This window comes from Chelonia mydas, chromosome 2 (genome assembly GCF_015237465.2).
Source record: "Chelonia mydas isolate rCheMyd1 chromosome 2, rCheMyd1.pri.v2, whole genome shotgun sequence".
Taxonomy (NCBI): Eukaryota; Metazoa; Chordata; order Testudines; family Cheloniidae; genus Chelonia; species Chelonia mydas.
The window spans coordinates 94522090-94536620 of record NC_057850.1 but is presented as its reverse complement, the minus strand read 5'-3'; the positions used below and the strand labels follow the sequence as shown (position 1 = coordinate 94536620).

Genomic DNA, 14531 nt, shown 5'->3' with positions numbered 1-14531 from the left:
GTGTGTCTTCCCCTCTTTTTATGTCAGTCTGTGAATTAATATTAACCTAACTCAGAGGGATATTGTGAGGATATTAATGCTTATAAAGCACTTTAAGATACTGGGTTTAAAGGTGATGTGTAAGTGTTAAGTACAGTTACATAACACCTATATAATGCAGTCATTTGTAACAGACTTGAGTCTGACAATTAATTGCCATTTTCACAGGGAGCAAGAATCTTGACGTTTGTTACATGCTGTTGCTTTTTGTGGGCTGCAAATTTAAACTCTGACCTTTCAATTTCAAGTCATCAGAAGCTCATCAGTCTTTCTATGGATTTCAAGGCCCTTTGAGCTACAATGTTTGAAAGTGAGCCCTTATCAGCTAGAATCTTGCAAATTGGTAGAACTCATTATTTTGTACCACTGATTAAAGAAAAATAAATTTTAAATTTGACATTTCTATCACAGATCTCCAAACTATTTCCTCAGAAATTGTTAATTTCTTCCATTACACTGTCATGTTGGGAATAAAGCCTCCAAGTTTAGAGTAACTAAGGTAATCTGAAGTCCACAGTTCTATTCAATTTATTTTAGTAAAAAAAAACCCCAAAAACCCTGTTGAAGACAACTGAGCGCACCTGCAAGCTCTTACAGTGGCAGCTATGTGAACCAAAAGGGTGGACTGATGCCAGTAATAATTGCATCTGGCCTTCTGGTCATCCTACTGGGATTTTAAGAAAACAAGCACTTGATTTGCATTAAGCAACTAACTAGGATAGCAACTCTGAGTTTTAAACATGCTAATTTAAATACAGAATTATATATTGGGGCATGCGTATCAAAATTGCATTGTCTGAGGTACTGTAACTAATGACTCAGTCCAGAATGTTCTTGACATTTTGATTTCATTCACTTCTCTTTTGCTTGAAGAGGTACCACTAATCATACCCCTTGCTATCTTATCGATGTGATCCACACCAAGGCCCCATGCCCCCAAACTAATTGGATTTGTTTCATTCTATTTATTTACAACAGGACAATAAAAATGCTAATTAGTTTTACATGTGCCAATTTTTAGTAGTCAGTAGCAACACAATTAACTGTTATACTACAGCAACCGCACCAAGCCAATTCAGACAGAGCTGTTCAACCTGGATCTTCAGAGGACCCTATGTCACGGGATCCCCACTGTATCAGGCATAAGCTGAGAAATCTCATTGTGATATTCACCGCTTATGACACAAAGCTGCAGGACACTGACTCACAGCTCTGTGATGATATCTTGAGACCGTAGGGAATAAAGATGTTTCTCCTTTTATTGCAACCCATTTGAGCAGATCACGGGTTTATTCCTCTTCCTCTCTGAGGAAACCTCCATCTACTGTTCCCATAACTCCCCCATCAAACACATACACACTTGTTTTACAATATAAAAACCTATACATATATGGCAGATGATAGAAAAAAAGTGTGTATCTGTGATTTTTTTTCCCCATGGATATATTCCTGATCACCCGCACCTCCCCACATGGCTGTCAACCCGCCCTCCTGAGCTTAGTATAGTGGTCTGAGGCAGTTGTGAAGGTGAACCATATTACATGTTAAACCCTGTGTCTTGCAGTGAGTGATACAAGCAAACAGCTACACAAAGGCCCCAGACTTATTTGAAATGGATCTGAGCAAGATCCTTTCCTAGAACTGGCAGGGTGTCAAATTTCTTATGGATTTCTCCATGTTTCATTTACTGGATTCAAATTCAACACTACCACAAGTTAATAAATAAAATAATACTGAGAAAATGGTAGTCCTTCCATAATTTAATGATGTAATATTGTTTGCAAAGGTGAAGCAAAGATACAGGTTCTGGTACTATTTTATAGCTATCTAAGCTTCTTTGTATTACTTTGTTAAAAGACATCGACTTTGTTACAAGGAATAAGAATTACTGACAAAAGAGGGCTGTGAGTTTGGTGTTAAATGACTGTATAACAGAAGATTTTGTTTAGTTCTTGCGGATTTCAACCACCAACATCCAATCACCTGCGCATTTGTCTGGATAAAAGTTTTATTCCATTTATTGGAAAGCTAGAGACATTCTTCTCAGCGGACCATGTCCTATTTATTATTTGTATGTGGTAGCACTTAGAGGCCCTGGCACCATTGTATTAGGCACTGTATGAATATATAACAAGAAGATGGTTTCTAACCCAAAGGGTGACTTTTTCAAATGTTCATCAATTTCTTCAAGGACTATTTTAGAATGTCTGCTGTTTTCTCTCATTGTGCAGAGGCTGGTGTTTCTGGAGCCAATGAAGTCATGATTTAAATTTCTCATATGTGACCACAGTGTCTGTCTCTCTGTCTGTCTGTCTCTCTATATGTACACATCATATTTGTCAGGGACTTGCTACTAGGGTTAGTCAGAATTTTCTCCCCTCCTTGCAGCTGGTTAATTTTTCCTTATTAATCCAACACATAATATGATGTTGTTAAAACAGAGCAAAATTCTAATAATTTTAAGGCAACTATTCTAGCAAATATGAAGAAAAAACCCTCAAGAAATGTACAATATTGTTCACCTTTAGGAAGAACTACACAGAAATATTTGGAATGGCTGGATTAGATGGCTACCTACCATTTTGTTCCCTCTGGACTCCAGCAGCAAGCAAATCTGGCTCCCCAAGGCTTATATCATTGAGCCTGGTTCCTAGACACTCCATGCAAAGATGTTTGCACCACTCCTCTGCCTCCAGTTCTGAAAATAACCATAAACAAAGACATCAGTGGAATTCATGAAGTATTTTTACTCAAAAGAAGGTACAACATGAAATAAGTGTTTGATCAACAGGCTATTTTTATGACTGAGTTAGGACTGATAACGTCTGTTTCAAAACCAGCAAAAAACAACAACAAAAAAATAACTCACACACTGTTTTGCCTTGATTTATGGACCTTTTCTAAAAAAAGAAACGGGCCATGCCTCCTGAATTGTTTAGAAATAGGCAAAAAGTGTAAAACAGCTCATTCAACTCACACACCTAGGACAGAAATCAACTAGAAATCAACTCAAACACCCAGGACAGTCTCCAACTTTTCCCAGTTGCAAAACTCTCTCTGTGTAGGTGGGTGCGTGGGGGAAGGCTGTCCAGAAAGTATCTTTCAGCAAGTCCTGCTTGATGGAAATAATTTTATTTAAAAATGATTTTAATGTAAAGTTATCTGAAAAGAAACATTGTTGTTGTTTTAAATCCATCTTGATTGTTAAGATTAACTGGGTTGCTTTTGCTTACAGTCCCTAGACATCAGTATGATGGAAACTAAGAGAATGGAGAAAACTCAACTCTAGAACTCACATCCTTATTCGTCTGATAAAGTCCAAGTTTAATGACTTTCATAGCACCGTGCAGGGGCTGTCATTTTTCCTGAGGTAATTTATTTTGTCAAAATATATATGTTTTCTTACAGTACTGAACTGTTCCAGCACCCAGAGGTTCAACAATGGGTTTGTCTTATAAATTCAACAGTAAATTGTGATGTGAGGTGATGGTAAATACATGTAAAGCCATTCTGTCTCTCATGCAAACATCTAAGAGAGAAAAAGCAATGTGCACAAATCAATACTGTTTTCATGAATCCAGCCTAATGTCACTATAGTTAAAGGAGGACTTTTACGGAAAAATACTTTGAAAGCATTGAGTAAGTTTTTAAGCCACATGTCTCCTGAAGCCAAATTCATGACACGTGGAAAAAACACAACCCCACTGAAAGGAAACATGCAGGTTTCTTGTGAATGCTCCTTGTTAATCTTCTTTATCAACAAAGCATTTCTAGTCTCTGAAGATTGGGATCCGGATCCAAAATTTCCAAATAGGGAGGTTTAGTTTGGGCCAATCGCTAGCTGCAACCCACTGTGGTAATCAGATTCAGTTCATTCCTTGATTGTAGCTATTACTGCAAGTTGTTATGCCTCCGTGGTGATTAACTTCGCCTGTACCCCACAAAATCAGGCAAAGCCAAGGGAAAGCAACTCATGTAGAAAATCCCACTCAGAAGAAATATATTTTAATACATATGAGAAACTATTTAGTACATCAAATCAACATAATGGTAGGCACAGTCAATAGCGAGCCAATGGAGTCACTGAACTCTGAACATATATTGTCAGTGCTGAAAGTATACTTTTAATAGTTTAAATTTGGAAACTTTTTGGAAAGTATAAAATATATGGAAATATATGAATCATGAACTTATAGCCAAATATTTGAAGAATATATTATACTTACATAAATCTCAGGCAAAAACAAATTGTACTGATTTAGGTAAACTGTTACCACTAATTGATAAGATTTTTATGCAACTAAGTAAAGGAAAATACTAAAGTTATGATTACATCAGGCTGTAGTCACATTTGTCATATTGTAAGTGTATAACCCATGTTTACCTGTTACAAAAACAATGTAATACCGTATAAATATATATTTTCCATTATGGAAATGACTCTGTTGTTGGACTGAACAGCTTCTGCAAGACTGAAGGGCTGTATGTGCACTTCCAGAAGCACAAATGGATTGTCTATACGGTGCTGTTTCAGCTTATCCATTGCTAGTACTTTTTGGATGCACAGGATTGACTAGGTGGAGCTTTCCCCCTTGACACACACTCTGAAATAACTGTTTTTAAATGGCTACACTCCCTTTGCATCTACTACCACATTCCCCCTTATAACACAGATATACTAGGTGAGTTGTAGCAGATTCCTTTTCCATATCTGCAGAATACCAAACCAATAGATTAGAATTAGGGCTGTCAAGTGATTAAAAAATTAATTGTGATTAATCACATGATTAATCGCACTGCTAAACAACAATACAATACCATTTATTTAAGCTTTCTATATTTTCAAATATATTGATTTCAATTACAACACAGAAGACAAAGTGTACAGTGCTCACTTTATATTTATTTTTATTACAAATATTTGCACTGTAAAAAACTAAAGAAATAGTATTTTTCAATTCAGCTAATACAAGTACTGTAGTGCAATCTCTTTCTCATGAAAGTTGAACTTACAAATGTAGAATTATGTACAAAAAAACTGCATTCTAAAATAAAACAATGTAAAACTTTAGCGCCTACAAGTCCACTCAGTCCTACTTCTTGTTCAGCCAATTGCTCTGACAAACAAGTTTTGGTTACAATTTGCAGGAGATAATGTTGTCCACATCTTGTTTACAATGTCACCTGAAAGTGAGAACAGGCATTCGTATGGCACTGTTGTAGCCGGCATTGCAAGATATTTACGTGCCAGATGCGCTAAAGATTCATATGTCCCTTCATCTTCAACCACCATTCCAGAGGACATGCGTCCATGCTGATGATGGGTTCTGCTCAAAAATGATCCAAAGCAGAGTGGACTGACGCATGCTCATTTTCATCATTTCAGTCAGATGCCATCAGCAGAAGGTTGATTTTCTTTTTTGGTGGTTCGGGGTCTATAGTTTTCGCATCAGAGTGTTGCTCTTTTAAGACTTCTGAAAGCATGCTCCACACCTCATCCCTCTCAGATTTTGGAAGGGACTTCAGATTCTTAAACCTTGGGTTGAGTGCTCTAGCTATTTTTAGAAATCTCACACTGGTACATTCTTTGTGTTTTGTCAAATCTGCTGTGAAAGTGTTCTTAAAACGAACATGTGCTGGGTGATCATCCGAGACTGCTATAACATGAAATATATGGCAGATTGTGGGTAAAACAGAACAGGAGACATACAATTCTCCCCTAAGGAGTTCGCTCACAAATTTAATTAACACATTATTTTTTTAACAAGCATCATCAGCATGGAAGCATGTCCGCTGGAATGGTGGTTGAAGCATGAAGGGGCATATGAATGTTTAGCATATCTGGCATGTAAATACCTTGTGATACCAGCTACAAAAGTGCCATGCGAAAGCCTGTTCTCAGTTTCAGGTGACATTGTAAATAAGAAGCAGGCAGCAGTATCTCCCATAAATGTAAACAAACTTATTTGTCTTCGCGATTGGCTGAACAGGAAGTAGGACTGCGTGAACTTGTAGGCTCTAAAGTTTTACATTATTTTGTTTTTGAGTGCAGTTATATAACAAAAAAAATCTACATTTGTAAGTTACACTTTCACAATAAAGAGATTGCACTACAGTACCTGTATGAGGTGAATTGAAAAATACTATTTCTTTTGTTTTACATGTTTACAATTCAAATATTTGTAATAAAAATAATATAAAGTGAGCACTGTACACTTCATATTCTGTGTTGCAATAGAAATCAATATGTATGAAAAAGTAGAAAAACATCCAAAAATACTTAGTACATTTCAATTGGTATTCTTTGTTGAACAGTGCGATTAATCACGATTAATTGTTTGAGTTAATTGCGTGAGTTAACTGCGATTAATTGACAGCTCTAATTAGAATGCTTTAAGTTGCTCAGTAACTGACACCAAATTTGTTACATATGACATTGTTAACAGTGCTCATCTTTAAGAATCAACAAATTGCCATGCCACAGCCTCTGAAGTGCCACAATTTTTTTTTATTTCAAGTACAGGGAAATTCTGAAGTATCTGACCTATTACAGTAGATCCAGTCCTGCTTCCATGAAATCAGTGGCAAAGTACTCATTGACTTCAGTGGAATCTGGATCAGATTCTATGTATTAACTAATGATAAGGGTTGACTTTTTAGTGGCAATCACTGTATGGCACTGCAGAACTTAGCCCGCTTTTACACCTTTATGCCATACGTTGTAAGGCATATTTTAAGCAGCCATAAATACTCACATCTTCATTTCCTCTAATATTCAAATATTTTGCTCTGCTATATGAATATCAAAAGGTGAGATTAAATGTAAAGAGACAGGTAGCCCCCATTTGACACTACTTCTTGCAAGAGAAATGTAACTAGCAGCAGCCTGAAGTCTGTTCTTCTGAAAATACAATCTTGTTAGTTGCAAGATTTTTAGGCAGGTTTCCCCACAGTTTCCCCTGAGCTTCCAGTTCAGTGACTAAAAGAATATGCCATTTCTGCTCTAGCTCACAGTTCAGTACCTGCTGCAATTACATAAGGTGAATTTTGTTTCTCTGCATCCTGATTCACAAGAACCCAGTGCCATGTTTCAGGAATTCAGTACTTCAGGTTAAATCGAAAATGCATATTGTACAGCCCTATAGGCATCAATACTAAAGAATCACAAAGGGCCTCCAAAGTGTTGGGCACACACAGCCACCAATGACTTGAAAGTGTGGGACCAGGTCCAGCCCACTAACAACACACAAATGGCTCAGTAGATTTTGTACTGAATTGAAATAAAGATGAGGAAGCTGGTTCCCCGCTCTTGTATGAAATTATCAGTTTTATGGGACTAAAAGAGCCTTTTCCTTGTACATAATATGAATTTGGTTTATTTCTTTGTGCTTTCCCCAATGCCTGCCTATGTCTAGCTACACAAGTGGTTCTCAAACTTTCGTACTGGTGACCCCTTTCACATAGCAAGCCTCTGAGTGTGACCCCCCCTTATAAATTAAAAACACATTTTTATATATTTAACACCATTATAAATGCTGGAGGAAAAGCGGGGTATGGGGGGAGGAGGCTGACAGCTTGTGACACCCCATTTAATAACCTCACAACCCCCTGAGGGGTCCCGACCACTAGTTTGAGAACCCCTGAGCTACAAAGACCTAAAATGGCTGGATCTTTGACTTGGAACCAATTTCTACATATTTCCCGCAAAAAGTTACTTCTGTTACCATTGCTCTCCCAGAACTGTTTGTAAGAATTCCAAAACCCATTTGGATTTTTCTCATTCAGAATAAGACTAGAAACAGAATTGGATTATTCAAACCTGGACCTGCAAGATCTTTTTGGAGAAGAAAGATGGGAGCTGAAGAAACACACATGCCAACTTTTACAAAAATACACTCAGCCATAATAAGAAATCTCTGTGTGGAGGGTGAGGGGGGACAAAGAATCAGCACAGAACTATTTTTTTAAATTGAATTGAGCCACGTAAAATAACTTCACAAGCGTAATCTCATTTTTCACTAGTAGATAGCAGTATAGCCTGCAACAGCCATTTTTTTCTTAACTAGTACTTCTTTTTATAAAACTATCCCAGACCTCATAACTTCTGAAGACTTGAGACTTTTTTTTATTTAATTATTATTTTTAAATAAGTTATCTGACAATGTTTCCATTAATTAAAGGTATCCATGTTAGTTAGAGAAGGCAGTACATACTCAGAGCAGTGTGGCAGCTTAAGTCAGAATAAGTGATTTAAAGATACTATGCTGTTTCCGACTTTTGATGACCTTTTTTCTGCAGTGCTTTAAATACATATCTGGGTAAAAGACCCTTAATAAATAAGTAATGAAGTAAATACATTATTGTCAATTAATACGAGTTATTAAAGATGAAAATGCAATGATTTCCTTCAAAAAATAAATAGGAGTCCACTGTAGGAAGAATATATCATATTTTAGGAAGAAAAGAGAAATTAGACAAAGCATCCATCCACTTTTCTTCTACAGATGCTGAAAGATATGGCAAGGGCAGATCTATAAGCATCCTGTTTGTGAAAAAAAATCACCGTAATTGCAATTACAAAATAACTAGTCATGTATCTAAGTAGTCATTTGAGCATGCAATGGCATGCATCACCCTGGCAATTCCCTGTTCACATTTTAAAGTCTGTACGAAAGTGTCAGCTTAGTCAATATGCTTATTCTTATTATAATGTGTACCATACAACCATTAATCTAAAAATCTCAAGAGATAGTGAAATTAACAAGGCAGGAAAATTGTAGTAGAAGGCAAAAGACTTGTCACATTAATGCTATTTCTCTTTAAAGTATTTCCCAAAATATATGATATTGTATTAATGTACAATTTTTTCCTTAATAAATTATGCTGCATACATTTGTATTAGAAAGAAAGAGCATATAAGATGCTGGAATACTGCTATAATTAGGGTCCTACCAAATTCATGGCCATGAAAAATGCATCACAGATTGTGAAACCTGGTCTCCCCCCATGAAATCTGGTCTTTTGTGTGCTTTTACCCTACACTATACAGATTTCATGGGGGAGACCAGTGTTTCTCAAATTGGGGGTCCTGACCCAAAAGGGAGTTGAAGGGGGTTCACAAGGTTATTTTAGTGGGGGGTCACTGTATTGCCACCCTTACTTCTGTGCTGCCTTCAGCCCCTTGGCAGCTGGAAAGCGGCGGCTGCTGACTGAGGGCCCAGCTCCACAGCCAGCAGCGCAGAAGTAAGGGTGGCAATACCATACCATGCCATCCTTACTTCTGCTATGCTGCTCCTTCAGAGCTGGGTGGCCAGAGAGTGGTGGCTGCTGACTGAGGACCCAGCTCTGCAGGCAGCAGTGCAGAAGTAAGGATGCCAATACCATACCATGCCATCCTTACTTCTGTGCTGCTGCTGGCAGCGGCTCTGCCTTCAGAGCCGGACTCCGGGCCAGCAGTTGCCGCTGTCCAGCTGCTCCGCTCTGAAAGCAGCACTGCCACCAGCAGCAGCACAGACGTAAGGGTAGCAGTACCGCAACCCCCCTACAATAACCGTGTGACTCCCCCCCACATCTCCTCTTTGGGTCAGGATCCCTACTATTACAACACTGTGAAATGTCAGAGTTAAAAAGCTGCAATCATGACATTTTCTATTTTTAAAATCCTGTGACTGTGAAATTGACCAAAATGGACCATGAATTTAGTAAGGTCCTAGCTATAATGCTGTATGCTATTAGTCATTATTTTCATAACTATATAAAATGTCAGCCATTTCCAGAATACAGTTTTTAAAACTGCATTAACAGTAGATAAGGCAAAACCAAGGAATAAATACTGACAATAATGTGAAAACTTAAATCAAATTTTAAGAAATGTTGTACAGAATTGGGGCAAAATACTTCAGTAGGTCTCCCTGAGGTCACAGTGGGTGAGAAGAAAGAGTATCTTATCCAAACCATATCTTGACAAGATAGGCTAAGGGCTAAGTTTCAGGGCAATTCTTGTTAAAAAACAAAAGAAAACAAAACAAAAGCAAACCCACACATCGGTGAATGTATGGGAACATGAGAGGAAATTGTACATTTTATAGAAATGTTTTTTTTCCCATTAGACATTGGTGCAATTTAGCTACATAACACACCTCTTTATTTTCCTCTAGTTAAAGAATAAATTCTACCATTCTTACTTACACTGAATGGCACTTACCTCATTGACTAGTCCCATTGAAATGAATGGTGATACGCATGGAGTACAATGCTACTCGGTGAGAGCAAAAGAATTGCGTCTTTAAGGCTAGATTTCCTTTTCCATTACTTATCTCGGGTAGTACTTTTCTCAGACAGTAGTCCCCATTCATTTCAATGGGACTCTTCTTCAGAGTAGGTACTACGCAATATGAGTAACAGTGGCTCCAATGTTATTAGCCAAAAAGAAATACAACAATTGTTTGGTATGAATGGTGCTTTTCCTTTTTAGTGTAAAAGAGGAAACACTAAAAGCTGTCTGGAAATAGGCAGAAACACATTTTTATAGTGAACATTGTTTGTCAGCTATGAGGATTTGTCATAGAAATTAGGCAACTTCCCAGTATCATCAATCTATCTCCAGTTCTGCAATTAAATGAAAAGAGAACAGTGCAAAAGAAAAATAACTGCAGGCAGCATGTATAAAATATGCTTCATGGCAATAATATAAACAATGTCAGTCACATCTCCAAAAAGGGCCCTTTCAGCAATGACACACAATATATTACTCCTTTGGGAATTCTGCGGCAAAAAAAAAAAAAAATCTGTGCACACTATTTTGAAATTCTGCAAGATTTGTCAGTATATAAATGTGGAGGCTCCAGCATGGCAGTGGGGAGCACGGAGGTGGGAGATCACCCTGAAGCCCCTCCTCAGCCCAGACAGGGATTCGTCAGTGAGGCTGCACCCAATCCTGACACAGCGCAAGGGCCAGGCCTGCCCCAGAAACACTCCAGGGCCCTGCCCCTCTGTGCAAGGTGCACCAGGTAGGGACAAGCAGGCTCAGCTCAGCAGGGTCCAAGTGTGGAGGGGCTTAGTGTGAGGAGATCCAGGTGTGGGGTGTGTGGGGCAATCTGGCTGCAGGTGGCTCAGTGGGGGATCTGGATGTACAGGGGCTTGTTGGAGGGTCCAGATGCAGGGGAAATGGGACTCTTCAGGGGGGTCCAGGTGAAGGTGGCTGGGGCTCAGCAGGGGTGGGTCTAGTTGTGGGGGTCCAGGTGCCGGTGGAATGGGGCTTGGTGGGGTCATGGTCTCACTGTGGAGGGCTCATCAGGGTGATCCCAGTGAAGAGGGGTTGGGGCTCATCGTGGTGGGGGTTCGATGGGCCTGCTTAGCATGGGAGCCCCAGCTACTGAGGGGATGCTGCATGCTACGCTGGCTTCCCCTGTCCCTTCTCCACTGTCCCCTGCCCCATCCCCTTCCTCTACCCCCTGTCCCCTGCACCTATGTCCCCCTCCCCTCACTCCGAGGTGCAGAGGTGGCCAGGTGCAGAGTCAGGAAGCTGAGGCTAATGACCACCCTCCCTCATCTGGGCAGTTCTGCACTCACAGAAATCAGGGGTGGTGGTATGGAGACACGTGCCCCCACGTGACCCTTATGCCTTGCCTCTGTTTGGGGGCGATGATGTCTCTCCGCGGTGATTTACCTCTCCACCCACTGCTCTGGGCGCCGGAAATGATGCACCCGCACTGCTGGAGAGGGGCATGTGACCACTCTTATAGCTTCCTTTTGCTTCCCCATCATTTTCTATGGAGAAGCAAAGAATTCTGTCCCGGTCATGAATTCTGAGTGTGTGCATGGTGCAGAATTCCCTGACTAATAACATATGTATTGAATGCCATTACATCAAGTTACACAGCTGCTACTTATGATATGCAGTCAATCATATAATTTATTTGGCTCAAAACTGTCTTCAACCTGTTTCAGGTTCAGTTTTCCCCGGCAAGGATTTTGTTTCTCTTGAGAGATCGAACAATCATCTCTTAAATGAATAGGGGAATTACGTACCTTCTGTACAAGTCTTAACCGTTTCCTTTCTTCTGCCATCAGAGCTTCAAGTCTCATACAAATGAGAATTCGTATTCATACAAACACAGAGTCTGGGACTTATTTAATCCTCAATAATATTTTCAAGAAATAAGTCTTATTCTCCAGTTATGGACAAGTTTAATTATTGAGAGTCAGAATACTGATAGACAAGATAGGAGGAGAGAATTGCTGTAGAAATCTATCTACACAGAAGCAACGCTAATGCATCCATATAAATCAGGAGAAATAATGAAGTACCTAGTGGACTTCAGGAAGTCTAACTTTTGGAGGTAAATATTCTGCCTGAGGTAGGGGCTTTTATTGTGATTTTTTTTAGACTTTATTAAATCTCTGCCCAACTCCTCCCCCTTTTTGGGTTTAGTTGACAAGGGTTTTTTGGGTTGAAGGGGATGTCAGTGTTGCAAGTGTCATTCTTAGGTACAAAGACTTTGGAAAGCATCACTTGCACTCTGCTACAACTGTCTTTTAAAACAAACAGCAATGTTTTTCTCTTTGCTTCCTTTATCCCCAAAATATTACATTTCACCCAAAATTATGCCAGAATCAGACTCAGAATGGGCAATGACTGGTGCTGAACCAGTGATCAAAAGGTATGACCTCTTTCTATCCATTAGAGCTAGAAATGGGAGCTTCGTTACATTAAACGATTCGGTTCAGGCCCCATTTTCCAATGGCATAAAATACTGGCAGTGTACTGTTCCAGGGTCAATAGTATGCCATCATATCTTAATACTATGATACACTGTGTGCACTTTTGCTGAGAATAAATTAAGTTTTAGTCATATAAAATTTTGCATTCATGTAGGTCTAGTATTAGCTAGAGCATGTAATTTTGTATGTCTTCTGTTACCCTTCCATTTGACTGTTTTATCATGTTTTCCCTTGTAGTTCTCAATATGTTTCTATTGCAAAATAATACAGAACTTTTAAGTTTCTCTATATAATAACTGTAGACTATGTAACCTAATGAATAAATGTCTGCTTACACTGCACAAATACACTGATCAAATCCTAAGTGGTTCTTTTGTTAGTAATTCTTAGTTTATATATATATTTTATTCTCATCTTAAATTAATCATGTATCTTTTATTCTCAGTGTGAAATGGATCATTGCATTGTCTACACTAAATTATCTTTTTCAGCCAAAAATATTCTGGATTTAATGAAAATATTTACATGTTTTGTTCAAGCAAGTAAAACATGCAGCATTCTTCCCTCTCCCCTGCTTTTCTTTTTTAATGAAATTGTACTTTGTATATAGATCAGATCGTTTTAGATTTGTGGTTTTCAGAGTGAGTCACATTAAACATGTGACCGTCCATCTCCATCAGTACTGAGAAGTTGTTGGTTTTTTTAAAATGATGACACTCCTAGGTAACGTAAACTTCTAAAACTGAGGGAGAAATCCTGAACCTATTGAAGTCAATAGAAATTTTGTCATTGTCTTCAGTAAGGCCAAGATTTCGTGCAGAGGCCATGACTCAGCAAATCATGCACTTTGCTGAACCAGAGTCTAAATGCCTATATAAAGTGTCAAAAGGTGAACCCCATTCCAATTATGTAGCATTCTCCCACCAAGGAAAGCAAAACTTGAGAATTAGTCTGGATGACTGAAGATTGATGGAACATATCACAAAGGGTAAAAAGGTTTAAAAATTCAATAGTATTCTGCTGAATTACAACTCAGAGCCTTGTTAAATTGGAAACTTGCTATCAAAAGACAGGCCTGATTACAAGTCTTTCACCCTTATTTAGGGGACTGTGGAACTTTCCAAAAATATTAGGAACATTTACATGTAAGTGTTCTTCAAGCCTATTTTTAAAACTGTGCATAAAGCAGGAGCAGTGAACTTAGTTCACTAAGAGGAAAAAAAAAGATTATTCACCTTGTAATAACTGGAGTTCTTCAAGATGTGTTGGCACTATGTGTAGTGCACTCCACGTTGTGCATGGGCTTCATGCCCCCAGGTGTGAATAATTTTTCCTAGCAGCGTCTGCTCAATCCATACATGCACCCCCACTCTCCTCATACTCCACGAGGAAAGTTCAAAGGGGGCTGTCAGTTCCTTCTTACCGCTAGTTTCCATGATAGAATCTGAGGCAGTGGGGAAGTAGTAGTGGGGCAGTGGGGCTGAGTAGTTCATTACACGTCACACATCACATCTAGAAGAACTCCAGTTACTATAAGGTGAGTAACCTTTCCTTCTTCTTCAAGTGCTTGTCCCTACGTGTAGTACACTTCAGGCAATTCACAAGCCATGTCCCTCTTGAGGGGATGAGTGCCTGGAGCCCTGTGCCACTACAGAATGCAGGACTGCCCTGCCCAGGGAGGCATCTAAGGCAGATGCTTGCACCAGTGAATGATGTCTCATGCAAGTGTGCATAGAGACCCAGCCTGCTGCTTTGCAGATGTCAGTACT

General features: G+C 39.0%; 1 protein-coding gene across 3 annotated transcripts in view; it reads right to left on the bottom strand.

Moving 5' to 3' along the window:
* DOK6 (docking protein 6) overlaps positions 1-14531 on the bottom strand; it is a 437516-nt gene that overhangs the window by 165659 nt on the left and 257326 nt on the right. For all 3 annotated transcript variants that reach the window (XR_006288609.1, XM_037892901.2, XM_037892902.2), the window contains exon 4: positions 2618-2737. Coding sequence is in view for 2 of the 3 variants with exons in the window: in XM_037892901.2 (XP_037748829.1) it covers positions 2618-2737 (120 nt within the window). In the remaining variant the exon portion in view is untranslated. The remainder of the gene's footprint in view (positions 1-2617; positions 2738-14531) is intronic.